Source organism: Sphaeramia orbicularis, chromosome 1, assembly GCF_902148855.1.
Source record: "Sphaeramia orbicularis chromosome 1, fSphaOr1.1, whole genome shotgun sequence".
NCBI lineage: Eukaryota > Metazoa > Chordata > Actinopteri > Kurtiformes > Apogonidae > Sphaeramia > Sphaeramia orbicularis.
Genome location: NC_043957.1, coordinates 55,825,227 through 55,840,645, shown reverse-complemented (window position 1 = coordinate 55,840,645; position 15,419 = coordinate 55,825,227). Strand labels below are relative to the sequence as shown.

Genomic DNA, 15,419 nt, shown 5'->3' with positions numbered 1-15,419 from the left:
TATTTCCATCACAGGCATCCTGGGAAGCAAAGAGAGGAAAGGCTGTGAGACAGACTGCAAAACTGAGCTGAAGTTTCATGTAATTGCGTGTATGATTTTTGAAAGGCATCTTTCAAGTGCTGCCTTAATTGCCAGTTATTCTGCTGGAAATGTTCTTCTCCAATGGCTTTGTGTTTCTGTTTGAATTATTTATTTCAGAAATGATTAAGATATTCATAAAGTCCTTCACATCCTTTGCAGATTTTTTTTTTTTTTAAACATACAGGTGTTTACTGCGCTGGCCCAGAGGTGCAACAGTCCAAAAAATTATCCATACAAGAAAAACATAAAATAGAACAGCCCCAAAAAATTATCCACTATAAGAAAAAAAGAGAAAAGCCCAAAAAATTATCCACAACAAGAAAAAAAAGAGAACAGCCCAAAAAACTATACACTATAAGAAAAAAAAGAGAACAGCCCAAAAAATTATACACTATAAGAAAAAAAAGAGAACAGCCCAAAAAATTATCCATTATAAGAAAAAAAGACAACAGCCCAAAAAATTATCCACTACAAGAAAAAAAAGAGAACAGCCCAAAAAATTATCCACTATAAGAAAAAAAAGAGAACAGCCCAAAAAATTATCCACTATAAGAAAAAAAAGAGAACAGCCCAAAAAATTATCCACTATAAGAAAAAAAGAGAACAGCCCAAAAAATTATACACTATAAGAAAAAAAACGAGAACAGCCCAAAAAAATTATCCACTATAAGAAAAAAAAGAGAACAGCCCAAAAAAATTATTCACTATAAGAAAAAAAAGAGAACAGCCCAAAAAAATTATCCACTATAAGAAAAAAAGAGAACAGCCCAAAAAAATTATCTACTAACCAAAAAATTATCCACTATAAGAAAAAAAAGAGAACAGCCCCAAAAAATTATCCACTATAAGAAACAAAGAGAAAAGCCCCAAAAAATTATCCACTATAAGAAAAAAAAGATAACAGTCCAAAAAATTATCCACTATAAGAAAAAAAGAGAACAGCCCCAAAAAATTATCCACTATAAGAAAAAAAAGATAACAGTCCAAAAAATTATCCACTATAAGAAAAAAAAGAGAACAGCCCAAAAAATTATCCACTATAAGAAAAAAAAACATCATCCACCTTTTCAATTAAGGGGGCGCTGTTTACCTGAAAGGTCTCTTGCTTTAAAATTAAGGCCACCACAAAAAATAAAAGCATAGGCTGAAAATATTTAAGGTCTTAAGTTAATGTGGCTAATGCTAACGAAAGTAACCCACCGGAAGTGGAGGTCGGTGCACTAAATATACAGTTATTTTAAAAATATACAGTGGATAATTTTTTGGGCTGTTCTATTTTTTTCTTATAGTGGATATATTTTTGGGCTGTTTTCTTTTTTTCTTATAGTGGATAATTTTTGGGGGCTGTTCTTTTTTTTCTTATAGTGGATAATTTTTTGGGGCTGTTCTTTTTTTTTTATAGTGGATAATATTTTTGGGCTATTCCTTTTTTTTCTTATAGTGGATAATTTTTGGGGGCTGTTCTTTTTTTCTTATAGTGGATAATTTTTTGGGGCTGTTCTTTTTTTCTTATAGTGGATAATTTTTTTGGGGCTGTTCTTTTTTTTCTTACAGTGGATAATTTTTTTGGGCTATTCCTTTTTTTTCTTATAGTGGATAATTTTTGGGGGCTGTTCTTTTTTTTCTTATAGTGGATAATTTTTTGAGGCTGTTCTTTTTTTCTTATAGTAGATAATTTTTTTGGGGCTGTTCATTTTTTTCTTATAGTGGATAATTTTTGGGGCTGTTCATTTTTTTCTTATAGTGGATAATTTTTTGGGGCTGTTCTTTTTTTTTCTTGTAGTGGACAATGTTTTGGGTTGTTCTCTTTTTTTTTCTTATACTGGATAATTTTTGGGGGCTGTTCTTTTTTTTCTTATAGTGGATAATTTTTTTGGGCTATTCCTTTTTTTTCTTATAGTGGATAATTTTTGGGGCTGTTCTTTTTTTTTCTTGTAGTGGACAATGTTTTGGGTTGTTCTCTTTTTTTTTCTTATAGTGGATAATTTTGGGGGGCTGTTCTTTCTTTTCTTATAGTGGATAATTTTTTGGGCCGTTCTCTCTTTTTTTATAGTGGATAATATTTTGGGCTGTTGCACCTCTGGGCCACCGTAGTTTACTATAGACTTGTGAGGTTTTTCAAACTCAGTGCTAGATGGTGAAGTTTTTGGAAAAGTTTGGGAAAGCACCTCTAACGGCCAATCTCCAACCTCTTCTCCCTCGACAGAACACTGCATCAGCAGTTCGAGAGCTACAAACAGGAAGTGCGTCGCATTGGGGCGGAGACACGGCGTCAGCAAACCCAGCAGAAGGACGACGCGCCCACCTGCGGGATCTGCCGCAAGACCAAGTTTGCCAACGGCTGTGGCCACCTTTGCTCCTACTGCCAGACTAAATTCTGTGCTCGTTGTGGAGGACGGGTCTCCCTAAGATCCAACAATGTGAGAAACCTTCCCCCCAGTCACTCTTCGTTCCCCCCCTTTTCCACTCCCTGCTCTCTCGCTGCAGCTGACGTACACTCTGTCCTTCTGCTTTTGTGTGTTTGTCACTGTCTGCTTCTGTGCTTCCCACTCACACTTTGGTCAGAACAAAGTGTATTGGAAGAATGGCTTGGCAACAGTCATAGGCCCTGTAGGCACGTTTGAATTCTGAGGCTGTAGTGCAGGGGTCTCGAACTCATTTTCTTTCAGGGGCCACATTCAGCCCCATTTGATCTCCAGTGGGTTGAACCAGTAAAATAATAACTAGGGCTCAGCAAGTTAACGTGTTATTACCGCGTTAACGCATTCATTACATAACGCCGACATTTTTTTTTTTTATCTCACGTTAATGCCGTTTGATTCTAACGCCTGTTCTTCTGCCCCTGCTTGTGTGCGCGTAGCGATTAGCTCGGCAGATAGACAACAGGTTTCCCAAGAAAAGCCGGACACCCAAAACTTCTCTCCAAATCTTTTACTTGAGACTCACTGTAAAACTGCAACATACATACAAAATATGTCTCAGTTCTGTTCATTGCCTTAGTACACTTACATGGCAGTATACATTTAAATGAATGGGAAAAAGACCGGTAGCTCGATGCTAACTTGAATGGGAAAATCCGTAGACATGCTAACGATTAGCATTTATAGGTTAACTTAAGATTTACAACGTCTTTTTATCCAGCAACAAAGGTTCACATCAGAGATATTTTATACTGTTCATTCTTACAACAACTGAACATAAAATACTCACAGGGAAACGTTTTTGGGGTCATACAAATAGAGTGAAAGACATGTGTCTGTTAGTTCCTTCTTATGTCTGAACTGGCTACGGGATCACTGAAAGGACAAAACATACGTTAATGCAACTTATTCTGACCCTTTGTTTACTTTGAACAACTGAACATCACATATTATTGGGCTTATTAGTATTAGTACTCATTAGTGGGCTTAAGACTCCTGTCAATCACTCACAAGCGGAAATAAACTGGTGGGGCCATAAACATGGAGAAAAGTACTGGTCTTTTCCATGGACATTTTCATTTTAAATGTCTTCAGATGGTGGGATTGAGAAGGACAAAGTTGTTTATAAGCACTGACATGTGGAATTATTTTTATCACTGGAGTACTTCCAGTCTGAAATATCACTTAAAGGCAATACACACTGTTGATGCCGGCACCCCCCCCCAATTTAACTATGTGATTAATCGTGATTAATCGCAGAAATCCATGCGATTAATTGCAATTCAAAATTTTAATCGCTGCCCAGCTCTAATAATAATATAATAATCTATAAATAACAACAACTCCAAATTTTTGTTTTTGTTTTATTGCAAAAAACCCCTATTAAATTATGAAAATACTTACTTTTATAAACTATCCAAACAAAAAGTATGAGAATAACCAGAAAAAAATGAAATTTCTTAAGAAAAATAAGTGCAATTTGAATAATATCATTCCTAAACTTATCATTTCTACATGTGCATTATGGATCAGATCTACAAAGACAATAAACACATAGTAACAGGCAGAAAATAGTTAAAATTGTGCTTAATTTTCTTTAGACATTTCAGGTTGTTCATATTTGTTCAGGCTATTTACATTTTATTGTTACAGGATAGTTTGTAAATGTAAATATTTTCATAATTTAATAATATTTTCTGCACTAAAACAAAGACAAATATTTGAAATTGTCATTATTTATAGACATAATGTAATATTTTTTTTCACATCAAACAGAGAAGAAAATATGGAGCCATTATTTTTTGTAGGTTATATGTGTTATGATGTCATTATTTGACTGTAGATCATATTGGTCTGTATGTGGAACCTGAACTAAAATGAGTTCCACAGCCTTGACTGTGGAATTTTTGCACTTTGCAAATTCATCCCATGGGCCGGACTGGAACCTTTGGCGGGCCACATTTGGCCCCAGGGCCGCATGTTTGACACCCCTGCTGTAGTGTCATAGTTTTGGAATGGTTATAAATTACTTGAACTTAAAAGATCACCAGTCACAGCATCTGTGTTGTCCTGTGTCTCCTGTGACTGCAGCCATTAAACAAACATGTCTGACAGTGGCAGCAACATGGCCACACAAAGAACAAGACAAAGATGAGGGAATGTAAATAGATAAGAAGACCTGAAACAGTACGCATATATTACAGATCCCAGGCAAGGAGACCAGGATTAACAAATTTAAAGTGTTGGTGTCGATTACTGACCTGTAATACAAGTGGAAGTAGGAGACACAGATGAACACAGTTAGCGTTACCACAGAGAATCTGATTTATTATCGACAAATATATTGAATACACTAAAATACATTCAAGTTGTCTAACACATTTTTCATAAATTTACCACCTTCAGTTCACTACTCAGTATCATAAGTAGCTTAATACTGTCAACATTATATTCTCTTTAACCTGTTTAACCCTGACCATATTTTCAGGGGAAAAACGCCTAAAAAGACATACCCAAAGTAAATGAAGAATTACTCCACAATAATAAGGTTCATATGGATGCTCTTGGTGTCTATGGACATTTACAGACCTCACAGAATCTATTCCCATTGTCTAAAATATTGTATCTATTACTATGCCTGAGTAAACTGTAACAAACTAAAAGAGAAATTAGAATTTTTTATCCTCGTCTGTTTTTTTTCGACTGGATTGACAATGATATGCACAAATTAATTGTTCGTGTCGGAGATTTTTAATAGTGTATATTTCACCCCACAAAGATTAAAAATCATGTTTGAACATTAATGTTTGCACTAAAATACACTTTTGATGTACTTTTATTAACATTAGGGTCTAAACTTTGAACAAAAGTTGAAAAAAACATCCATTGTCCTGATTTATTATATTTTTATAGTAGATGAATATTAATATAATCTTTCGGCCCACGGGCAGGCCGATAGGGCTAAAGGGGTTAGGTCTATTTAATCTTGCATATAACATTAAACTGGAAAACACTGAATTTACATTACATTACCAGGTAACAATGAGAGCGACCTGTTTCATAGAAATTAGATGAGCATTGAAAATCATTCATACTACGCATACATCAAACCATTTCAAAATCCCTAAATACACTATAAATGAAACATCTGTTTCATAAGGCATATGTTTTGAATGGCTTAATAATTAATGTACTCTCTCTATTCAGTCAAATATCCGTACTTTACAATACACTTTACAACAGCCCATCTTGTATGAACAGAGGAGAACCATAAATGTTACCCTCATTTCCCCAAGCAACCTATTCATTCGTCAATCATATACTGTGCGTGTTATTTATTAACTGTGACAAACATTGTCATATAAACCAATTAGACTGAAAGCTTACGTTAGCCCAGTGCTATTATTTGTTAGCACATCCATAGGGAAATGCTGGACCTAACTGTCTATGGACGGGCTTTGCCGTTACCACTAGCTACGTGAACTATAGAGGGTATGCATGTGACGTCATCGCTAGCAGAAGTCACCGTGGTTCCGCCCACTGACTGGCAGAAAGAGGGAGATGAGTGGCAACGTTGGCTTCAATACTGTCTAAACTGAAGAACAATATTCAATAAAAAATGGGGCAGAGCTGTTGTGAGACTGATTGTATTTTCAGGTTCTTAAAGCAGTGGGAGCTATCGTTTTACAGACACCGAAAGAAAGAAAAGAGAAGGAGATGGATCCACAAATCCAGAAAACCAAACCTAGATCTGTGGATCCTGTTTGGTGTCAGCTAACATTAATTTATGCTGTATTTTTGGGTCAAATCAGACCTGAAATGACGTATTGTTTTGGCTAACGTTCCTTCTTAGTGCAGCTCTTTGTTTCATGATCAGATCTTTCATGGTTTTCATCTTCATTTTGTGATTCTGAACCTTGTGCTCCTACATGATTAGTAAACTAACTGAAACTGAGGCTAACCCAGTTTTTCAAATACGGGGGAACTGGAGAATAAAGCTACGACGGAGTATTAGGACCACATGAGAAAATAAAAACACTTGTCACTATGAGTATAAAGTCATAAAATATTGATATAAAACCCGTAATTTTATGAGAATGAAGTCGAATACAAAAAGAATCACGAGAATAAAGTCGTAGTTAGAAAAAAACTCATAAATTAACAAAAATGTCATTCGTTTATGAGATTAAAGTCGTCATATTCCGACAATAAAGCCATAATATTACAAGAATAATGTCGTAATTTAAAAACAGGTGGAAAAATATCATAATTTACAAGAGTGCAATTTACAAGGTCCACAGCAGTAGTATCTGTGTTGGATAAAGTACTGGATCTGAACTAGACTCAGTAAATCTCCTCAGTCCCAGTAGATCATGCATATATTCACTGGGGTCAGTCCACGCTCTACTGGAAATGCACTTTGGATCAGCTGGTTCTGGGCCCTAGTTTTGGACCCTGGTTGTCAGTGATGATGAAACCATGTATATTTGTTTCAGGTAAAAATAGCGCTGATCCCCTCCACCCTGGATCAGGTCTGGATCCTCCATTTGTGTCCACATGTCAGTGTTCATGGACCACTTGTTCTTTGGTAGCTCGTACAGATCCATGTCCAGTCCAACTGTCCTTCATTTAATTTCAGATTTCCCATTTTCCCGCTCTGGCTGTGTTTACTGCTATACTCCGTCATGTTGAGCAGGTTGGTTTAAGACACTCAGTCTGACTTAGAGGGGCGTGGCCTGGGGGGGAAGTGACGTATGTGCATACCCTCTATAGCAGCGGGCACCTGTGGCTACCACCGTTAGCTGACCAGATTGCTGAATACACATCACACCGATAACCCACAGAGGAACATTCAAAACAATGGTAGGATTGTACATTGATAACCAGAGTACAGTACTCATACAGTCGGGTATTGACAGTTTACAGATTACTGACCTGTAATACAGGTGAAAGTAGGAGACACAGATGAAGACAGTTAACGTTACCACAAAGAATCTGAGGTGAACGCACTCGTCCACTCCTTATATACAGTCTACTCTCGTTATACCGCCAACTTCCGTTCACGGCCAAATTGGCGGTATAGCAAAAATGGCGTTACAACGGGTTGCGTCCATAATGTGCATGTCTTTACTATATGATGTCTATGCTGCCTCCGTTAACCCGTTCTAATTGCGTTTCTAAATAAATCTTGATTCTGTTATGTTGTAAGGGATCATTCAAAGTGGGGAAACATTTTAAGCATTATTATACTGTGTTGGGAAATGACACCCCATCATCTTGAGGCTTTGGCTTAATCCCACGTCCTCTTCCCGACATTCTGACCTACTGAGTGTTCTGCGATAAATGAACGGTGGCCGTTCCGTAGACCTACTCGTAGCTTGTCGCGATCAGCGTCTGGCGCGTTTGTTTCAGTGCATTGTTAAAATTTATGTGTACTCGATGGCAATCACGCTGGCGGTATAACGGTCGGGAAATCAATGGTATAAGTGTTGTTTGTGCATGGAACTGGGCTGGCGGATGGCGATAGGCGGAAATGGCGGTATAACGAGAGTAGACTGTACTCTGGAGCGACCGTTCTATTGTGTCTCCCATTCTAAAGTAGACTGTGCCATTCTATTAACAGGAAAACCCAACAGAATATAACAGAGTTATAATATTAAAATGTATATATTCAGATAACATTACAACCCCTTTGTGGTCACCCAACTGGGTGCACCACACATACTTCCACCCAATTGTATTGCAAATTTTAACCAAATTTTCAAAAGGCAGCAAATATGAATCTATGCGAGTTTCCATCTACTTGTGTTTGACGTACGAGGTGTTTTGACATGAGATGTGACGCCTCTTTTCGCTTTCACTCCCATTATCCCATCGAACCGCTCTTCTGGATCATATGTTTCAAAATCTTGCACAGTTTGTTAGAGTGAACATTAGCAGCTCTTCACACATGGTAACATTTCATTGTTTTCTATATACTATGGGACTTGTATTTCTTGATTGTACAGTTTAAAAATTAATGACCTATCGATGCAAACTCTTCCCAAACAATATTTTGAGTTTTTCTTCAAATTTTCAGCTCTGAAATTTAATGAAGATCTGAATAAAAACAGGTGAATGGAAACACACCTACTGTGTAGTTTGCTTCCGAGTAAAGAATGGCAGCTTGTTTTTAGTTTTCAACCCTTGTCACAACTGTCAAATTATTATTTTTTGTCTTTCCCAAGTGATTTATCTGCATTTATTATGTTATTCTCTGTATTTTGCATTTTGATGTAGATTTTCATAAAAGCTCAAAGTAAATTCAAAGTTTATTATATCAAAATCCAAAAAAACTAAAAAAAACAAAAAAACAAAAACTAACTAAAAAGTTACTTTTCCTGCAAAATGTATCCTTACCTGAACATAAAAAAACAAGTGTGTCCATCCATTGTCACTGATCAAACTCCATGGGTTTTACTGGTGAATCAGTGTTGTATAAGATGACGGTGTTTCCATGTTCACTATGGAGCCTCTGAACGTCTAAATGGGTCATATCTGATGACCATGAAAAGATGATAAACTGTATTTTACACAAATTATTTACATGTGGCGATAGGATTAGTGGATCAAGAGGTTTTAAACCAGTGGTTCCCAAAGTTTTTTGGCTCGTGACCCCATTTTAACATCACAAATTTGTGGTGTACCCAGACATTAAAAACTGAGACTTTTTTTTTTTTGCTAAAATTAATTTGTTTTTGATCATGTACTAGTTTGCTATAGTATGTAGCAAATAAACATTATAATTTTAGACAATATTTAGTCTATATAATGTATATTATTATGGACAGAGGCAGAAAAGCCAGGTGTAGATTACTGCACAAAGGGAGAATTTGATTTTCCTTGGTCAGGATATGTACAGTCAGTCCAGTTTGTATTTACAAGGCTGACAATTAATACTGAACAAACAAGAACTGAAACTATGAATTATGAAAGAGCTGCAGCATCTGAAACTGACCACAATGAACATTTGACAGATAAACAGAACCACAGTGCTGCAGTTTCAGCCTCAGTTTGTCACGTCTTTTATGTATTGGGATTGTCTCTCTCAACTCACCATATATTTTTTATTAGTAAGTTTTTATTTTTATCAGTTACTAGAAATTTCAGGCAACACCATTTGAATTTCAGGTGACCCACGTGGGGTCCCGAACCCAAGGTTGAAAAACACTGCCTTAAACATTTTAGATCAGTAGATACTTTTGGTCGGAGGTGGATGATTAAGGGTCTTTATGGGTGTACCTGTACTACTTAGACTACATTTATCTTTTTGCTCAGTTTAATCTAAAAATGGCTGAAAATACACTCTATCCATAGTTCCTTAGCTGCATAACTTTTCAGCATTTCTATTAACAATGGCTATTTTATTTAAGATGATCGCAGATGCTAAAAAACCTCAGTACTGTACCCAGTGCTGTGGCACCCATCCATAAACTGAACATGTTAGTGTTATTTTAAGACCTGGCTCTATTCTATTCAACATACTCTGGGCAGGCCTCCAAGCCCAGTGTGGGCATCCTCCTGGGTATCTTACCTGACTATGGGCCCTCCGCCCTTGGCCTGCTGCTCCCCAATCTGTGCACCTCTCCCTCATTGCTCCTACCTCAGTTCATTCTGGACTCACACTGAGACCAAATGTAGGCACAACTCAAAGGCCAGTGAGATTAGTAGATAAACATAGCCATTGATAATACAATCGCAGCAGGTAGACTTTTATAATGTGAACCAGACAGGATGTAAACATGATATAAATGCAACCAAAGCAAAATGTACAAAGGAAATAGCGCTGAAAACTTCAGTCACTGTTGACTTTTTACTGGAATTTAAATGGTCTCAGACCAGTATAGGAAGGGGAAGAGATTTCGTGCACTGTACAAACTGCATATTATGATAATTTGTCACTGTTCATCTTTAGCTGAACTACTTAGTGCACAGGTGTCAAACATGTGGTCCGGGGGCCAAATCCAGCTCGTAGGATGAATTTCTGAAATGCAAAAATTACACTGAAGATATTAACAATCAATAGTGTAAAAGTCATTTTATGTCAGGTTCCATACATACACATATTAACCAATTAGATCTCAATTGGGTCAGACCAGAAAAATACTATCAGAATAACCTATAAATAATGACAACTGCAGATTTTATCTTTGTTTTTGTATAAAAAAGTAAAATTACATCAAAATGTTTACATTAACAAACTATCCTTTTACAAAAAAATGTGAATAACCTGAACAAATATGAACAATGTGAAATGTCTTGAGAAAAGTAAATGCAATTTCATCAATATTATACCTGTTACTAAATGTTTTATTTGTAATTGTAATGTCAGTTTTAATGCACGTGTAAATGATAAACTGATAAACAGGCAGAATATTGTTAAAATTGCTCTCGTTTTTCTTAAGACATTTCAAGTTGTTCATGTTGTTCAGATTTTTAAGGAAACGTTGTAGATGTAAACATTATCATAATGTAATTTTTCTTTTTTCACTGATATTATTTTACTGGTCCAGCCCACTTCAGATCAAATTGGGATGAATGTGGCCCCTGAACTAAAATGAGTTTGACACCCCTGACTTAGTGGATCTGAGAAAATGTGTGTTCGTCTGTGTGTATGACACAGTTGATCAGTTAATGCATTTGTGTCCTCACAAATTTAATGGGATTAATAGACACCAAATACTGAACATGCATTATTCACTACCTAGTTTCTTCCATAACTCCACTCTTTTTCATTTACTGTTTGAGACTTTAAATAACAATTATCATGTCTCAAACAAGGTTATTATCGTGAATGAAAACTAACGAAATGATGAAAACTGGAATTGAAAAAACATTTTCATGAACTGAAATAAATAAAACCTAAAATTAAAAGAAAAAAAAACAATAACTAACTGAAACTGTATCGTGTGCTTATAAAACTAAGTAAAACGTATAAAAATTATGGATAAAATTCCCTTCGTTTTCGTCTGTGTCGATGTCGGATTGATATGAAATCGATTTATTTCACTGGAGCAATTTTAGCTTCGCGGTCCGTCACGTCTCGTCACTTGTGGTTTCCAGTTGTCTTCTGGTCCCCACTCTACCTGGAAACATGGAGACTAAAATTGGGAGAAAGCAGCAGAGTCCTGTCTGGGATTTATGGGAATACGACGGCGAGGAAGAGAAAAGATATGACCAAACTAAAATTAATACTAAAACTAAGCATTTAGAAGAAAATGAAAACCACTAAAAACCAGCAAACCTGCTCTAAAAATGAATTAAAACTAACTGAATTAGAAAAAAAAAAGTCAAAACTAAACTATAATGAAAAATCCAAAACTATTATAACCTTGGTCTCAAATTGTTTTTTTCACATATCTTTTGATGCAGACTTAGACGCATCATCGGTGATGTAACCTGGGGTCATTGGGTGTTTCGGGTCTTGATTGGACATAAACTCCTGTATACCTTTAAGCAGCTTACTCTAGTGTTTCATACAAGCACATTGGCTGAGCTGTGTAGTGCTGCGCTGTGCCCTGCAGAAGGCATCAACGTCCTCCTGCCTGGCACCATACATAATAGAAACAGGGATTCTTCTTTATCGCTTCAGTCTTTTTTTTACGCTCCCTGTTAGTTATTACTGCAGTTACAACTGTTGCTCTTGGGGCCAACAGACAAGGAAAGACCTCCAAACATCACATTTGTCAATCTCAGTCTCTACAAGAAAATGACAAATAAATAATTCCTTTACCTCAAAAACAGGAAACAGAGATTATAATATATGAAAACAGAGAGCAGTAATATTACTCTTTTTAATGTTTTGATCTCTGAATTTAATTTATCTTGTCATCTCTAAATAACAAAATACCATTTTCCCGAGAAAAGTGGTGCTTAATGTAATGCAGTGTGCTTTTAGGTTGAAAGTTTGCAGTGGATTTAGCCACAGGAAATAGTGGAAGTACAGTGGAGTCCAGGGGAGCTGCACGGTAAAAAATAACTGCAGAATTAACACCAAAAAGTTGTAAAATTGCAACATAAAAAAGCTGTAAGTGACAATACAATGCAAAATTGTTTATTTGAAAAGATTTTTGTGTTAACGATTAAATCAAATATAGCTGTAGTTTTTACAGGAAGAGTATGTGAACAAAACCAGACTTGTATGTAGAAATTATGTATTTCTATTGTTTAAGAAAATAAAACTGTAAATTGAAAAACAATGTGGTGCCGTTTAAATTGCAAGACCATAATATTGAAATAATGGCCTATTTGCTTTTTTTTTTTAACAAAAAAAGTTATAAAAAAGTAAACATTCAACAATTTAACATTTTAAACTTGTAAATTAATGGGTTGGTAGAGCGGCTCATCCAATAACCGAAGGGTTGGTGGTTCGAATCCTGGCTCCGACTGTCTATATGTCAAAGTGTCCATGGAAGACACTGAACCCTAAATTGCTCCCAGTTGGACCTGGTGGGTTTGTAAAGTACTTTTGACACCATGAAGGTGGAGAAAATGTGCTAAATAAGTGCAGTCCATTTAAATCCAATGTTAAATCTACATGTTATTCCATCAACATGTTTACAGTTGGATGTATTTTTTACAGTGTTGTTCTGGTAACCACAGCTGCCAGTTTTTTCCCTAAAAACAACAGGATGTTTTTTTTTACAGTATGGTCCTCTCTCAATAAGACATGAATTCCCCATAAAGGTCCTTACACTGTTGACAATATACTATTTTGCCATGCCTTTCTATTTTTTTCTTCATTATCATAGAATCTGAGTGGAGTTTATTCATTACCAGATAATTAACTTGTTATCTTAAGATAATGGCATTAAAAAGCAATGACCATTTTCACCTTACATACAGTAACTGCCCCAAAATAGTAGTGCACAGTGAAGTATTTCCTGAAGAAAATCTTTTCTAACAGTACTAATGGCAGTACAATGCCATAGCTATTGATGTAAGAACTGAAGTGATTTTAGTTATTATCAAGAAAACATGGAAAATGGCGAGATATCAGCTCTGAAATGAAATTCTTATGAGCTATTTTTGTTGTTGTTATTATATTTGTCCAAACAAATGTACCTTTAGTTGTACCAGGCATTAAAATGAACAAGAAATTGAAGAAAACAAGGGTGATCTAATAATTTTTTCCGCGACTGTAGGTGCAGAGTGTCCTAAAACTTATTCTGTTATAACTCTAACCTCGAAACAAAGGTTAGAGTTAAATGAGAACAGGGCTGTGTATTGGCAAGAATCTGGCGATATGATACAAATCACAATACTAGGATTACGATACGATATATCACGATATATCATGATACTGTTAAAAAAAAGCAATATTTTGTTTGTTTCTTTTTTTAAAATGATTGTTTCTGTGAAGAACTGAATTACACCAGAAATATCTACACATACTAAACACATTTTTATTTGATCCCAACAGGATCTAATGCTATATCACAAAATATTCCTGTGTTCGAACTGAAATGATGTTTTACAGACATTCCAGTTTAAGATCCTGTTCGAATGTTCATTTTCTATTAGTTCAGAACTAACATCAGAGCATTATTTCAGTTCAATCCCGACAAAGGAACTAACATCTGCCTCTCTCAGACTGTAATAAGTGCTTTTAGGGTGCTTCAAATAACCATTATTTTATCAAACAGTGTTAAATAATTATAAAAAAGATATAAAAAAAATAAAGAAAAGGAAAAAAAATGAACCTCTGCCTTATCTGCATTGGAATAAATACCTAAAAATATCAATACAGTACTTTTTAATATCGATACAATATTGTGAAATGAAATATTGCGATATATTGCAGAACCGATATTTTCTAACACCGCTAAATGAGAAGAGTGGATATTAAAGGGTAAAACTGAGATCAAAACAAAGATAATTAAATTTTTTGTAGCTTAACCGTGGACCACAAAATATTTTAGTATAAGACTAAAATCTTATAAAAAAAAAGTGTCATATCTTTAATGACAAGCTAAGAAGAGGTTAAAGAAAGTTTCAGGTTATGCAAGATTGCGCTCCATGTATTTTTCTGTGTCCTCAATTTCCTGTTTGTGCTGCGGAGCCGTGACACATCCTGATGATGTCACTCTGAGGTCATGCCGAGTCAGGTCATGCATGTCGCTGCAGTGTTCGCATATTTTTCATGTTGTCATCCTCACCCGCTTTCACTGAATTTGAAGTCTGTATCAAGTCACAATGTAATTAACAAAATGTTTGCGCCACATGCTCTTTCCCTCTCTTTCACCTTTATTTTTCTTTTTTTCTCCCTCCTTTTCCTCCTTTTACCAATTCCCCACATCACAAATTCACCCTATCTGCATCTATATTTCTCTTATATCTTTTATGTTCTTATCTTTCTTTCTTGCCCTTCCCCTCTTGCTCCACTTTTTCCCCTCACTTTCCTCAACTCTCACTGCTACCTGGACTGCATGCCACAAAGGAGGACAAAGTGGTTAGCATCTTTTTTTGTGTTCTCTCTGTGCTGTGAATGTGATATTTGTGCCAAGTACCAGTAAAAAAACAAACAAAAAAAAAAAACACTGGCTGTGTTCAAGTCTGGAGCTGATCTGGATCAAATCTGGTGACGATGAAAGTTTTTATGCCCTTACAATGGACAGATATATAACAACCAAGCTGAGAGTGAAAGACAATAGTGGCAGATGAAAGAGAGTAAGCTACTGGATTGGAATGGAGCCAGTGTGTACAAATCCACTTATGGATTACTGACTTACCTAAACAGAAGGGGCCCGTGTCAGTTCTGTTAACTCTGATTTTTCAGAAAGTGTACTGTACTGTCTTGGGGGCGGGGGGGGGGGGGGGGGGTCACCTGAGACTGTAGCATCCTGACTATCTTTGACTAACTCTGTCTCCATTGTCTGT

The 15,419-nt window shown here is 35.9% G+C and overlaps 1 protein-coding gene across 5 annotated transcripts in view; it reads left to right on the top strand.

Moving 5' to 3' along the window:
- The window catches only part of rims1b (regulating synaptic membrane exocytosis 1b), a 231,152-nt gene that overhangs the window by 61,686 nt on the left and 154,047 nt on the right, over nucleotides 1–15,419 (top strand). For 3 of the 5 annotated variants that reach the window (XM_030142654.1, XM_030142636.1, XM_030142627.1), the window contains exon 2: nucleotides 2,288–2,501. In XM_030142654.1, coding sequence (XP_029998514.1) covers nucleotides 2,288–2,501 — 214 coding nt within the window. Of the gene's footprint in view, nucleotides 1–2,287; nucleotides 2,502–14,979; nucleotides 14,992–15,419 lie in introns of all 5 variants that reach the window. The other 2 variants (XM_030142619.1, XM_030142647.1) reach the window with 1 other exon arrangement.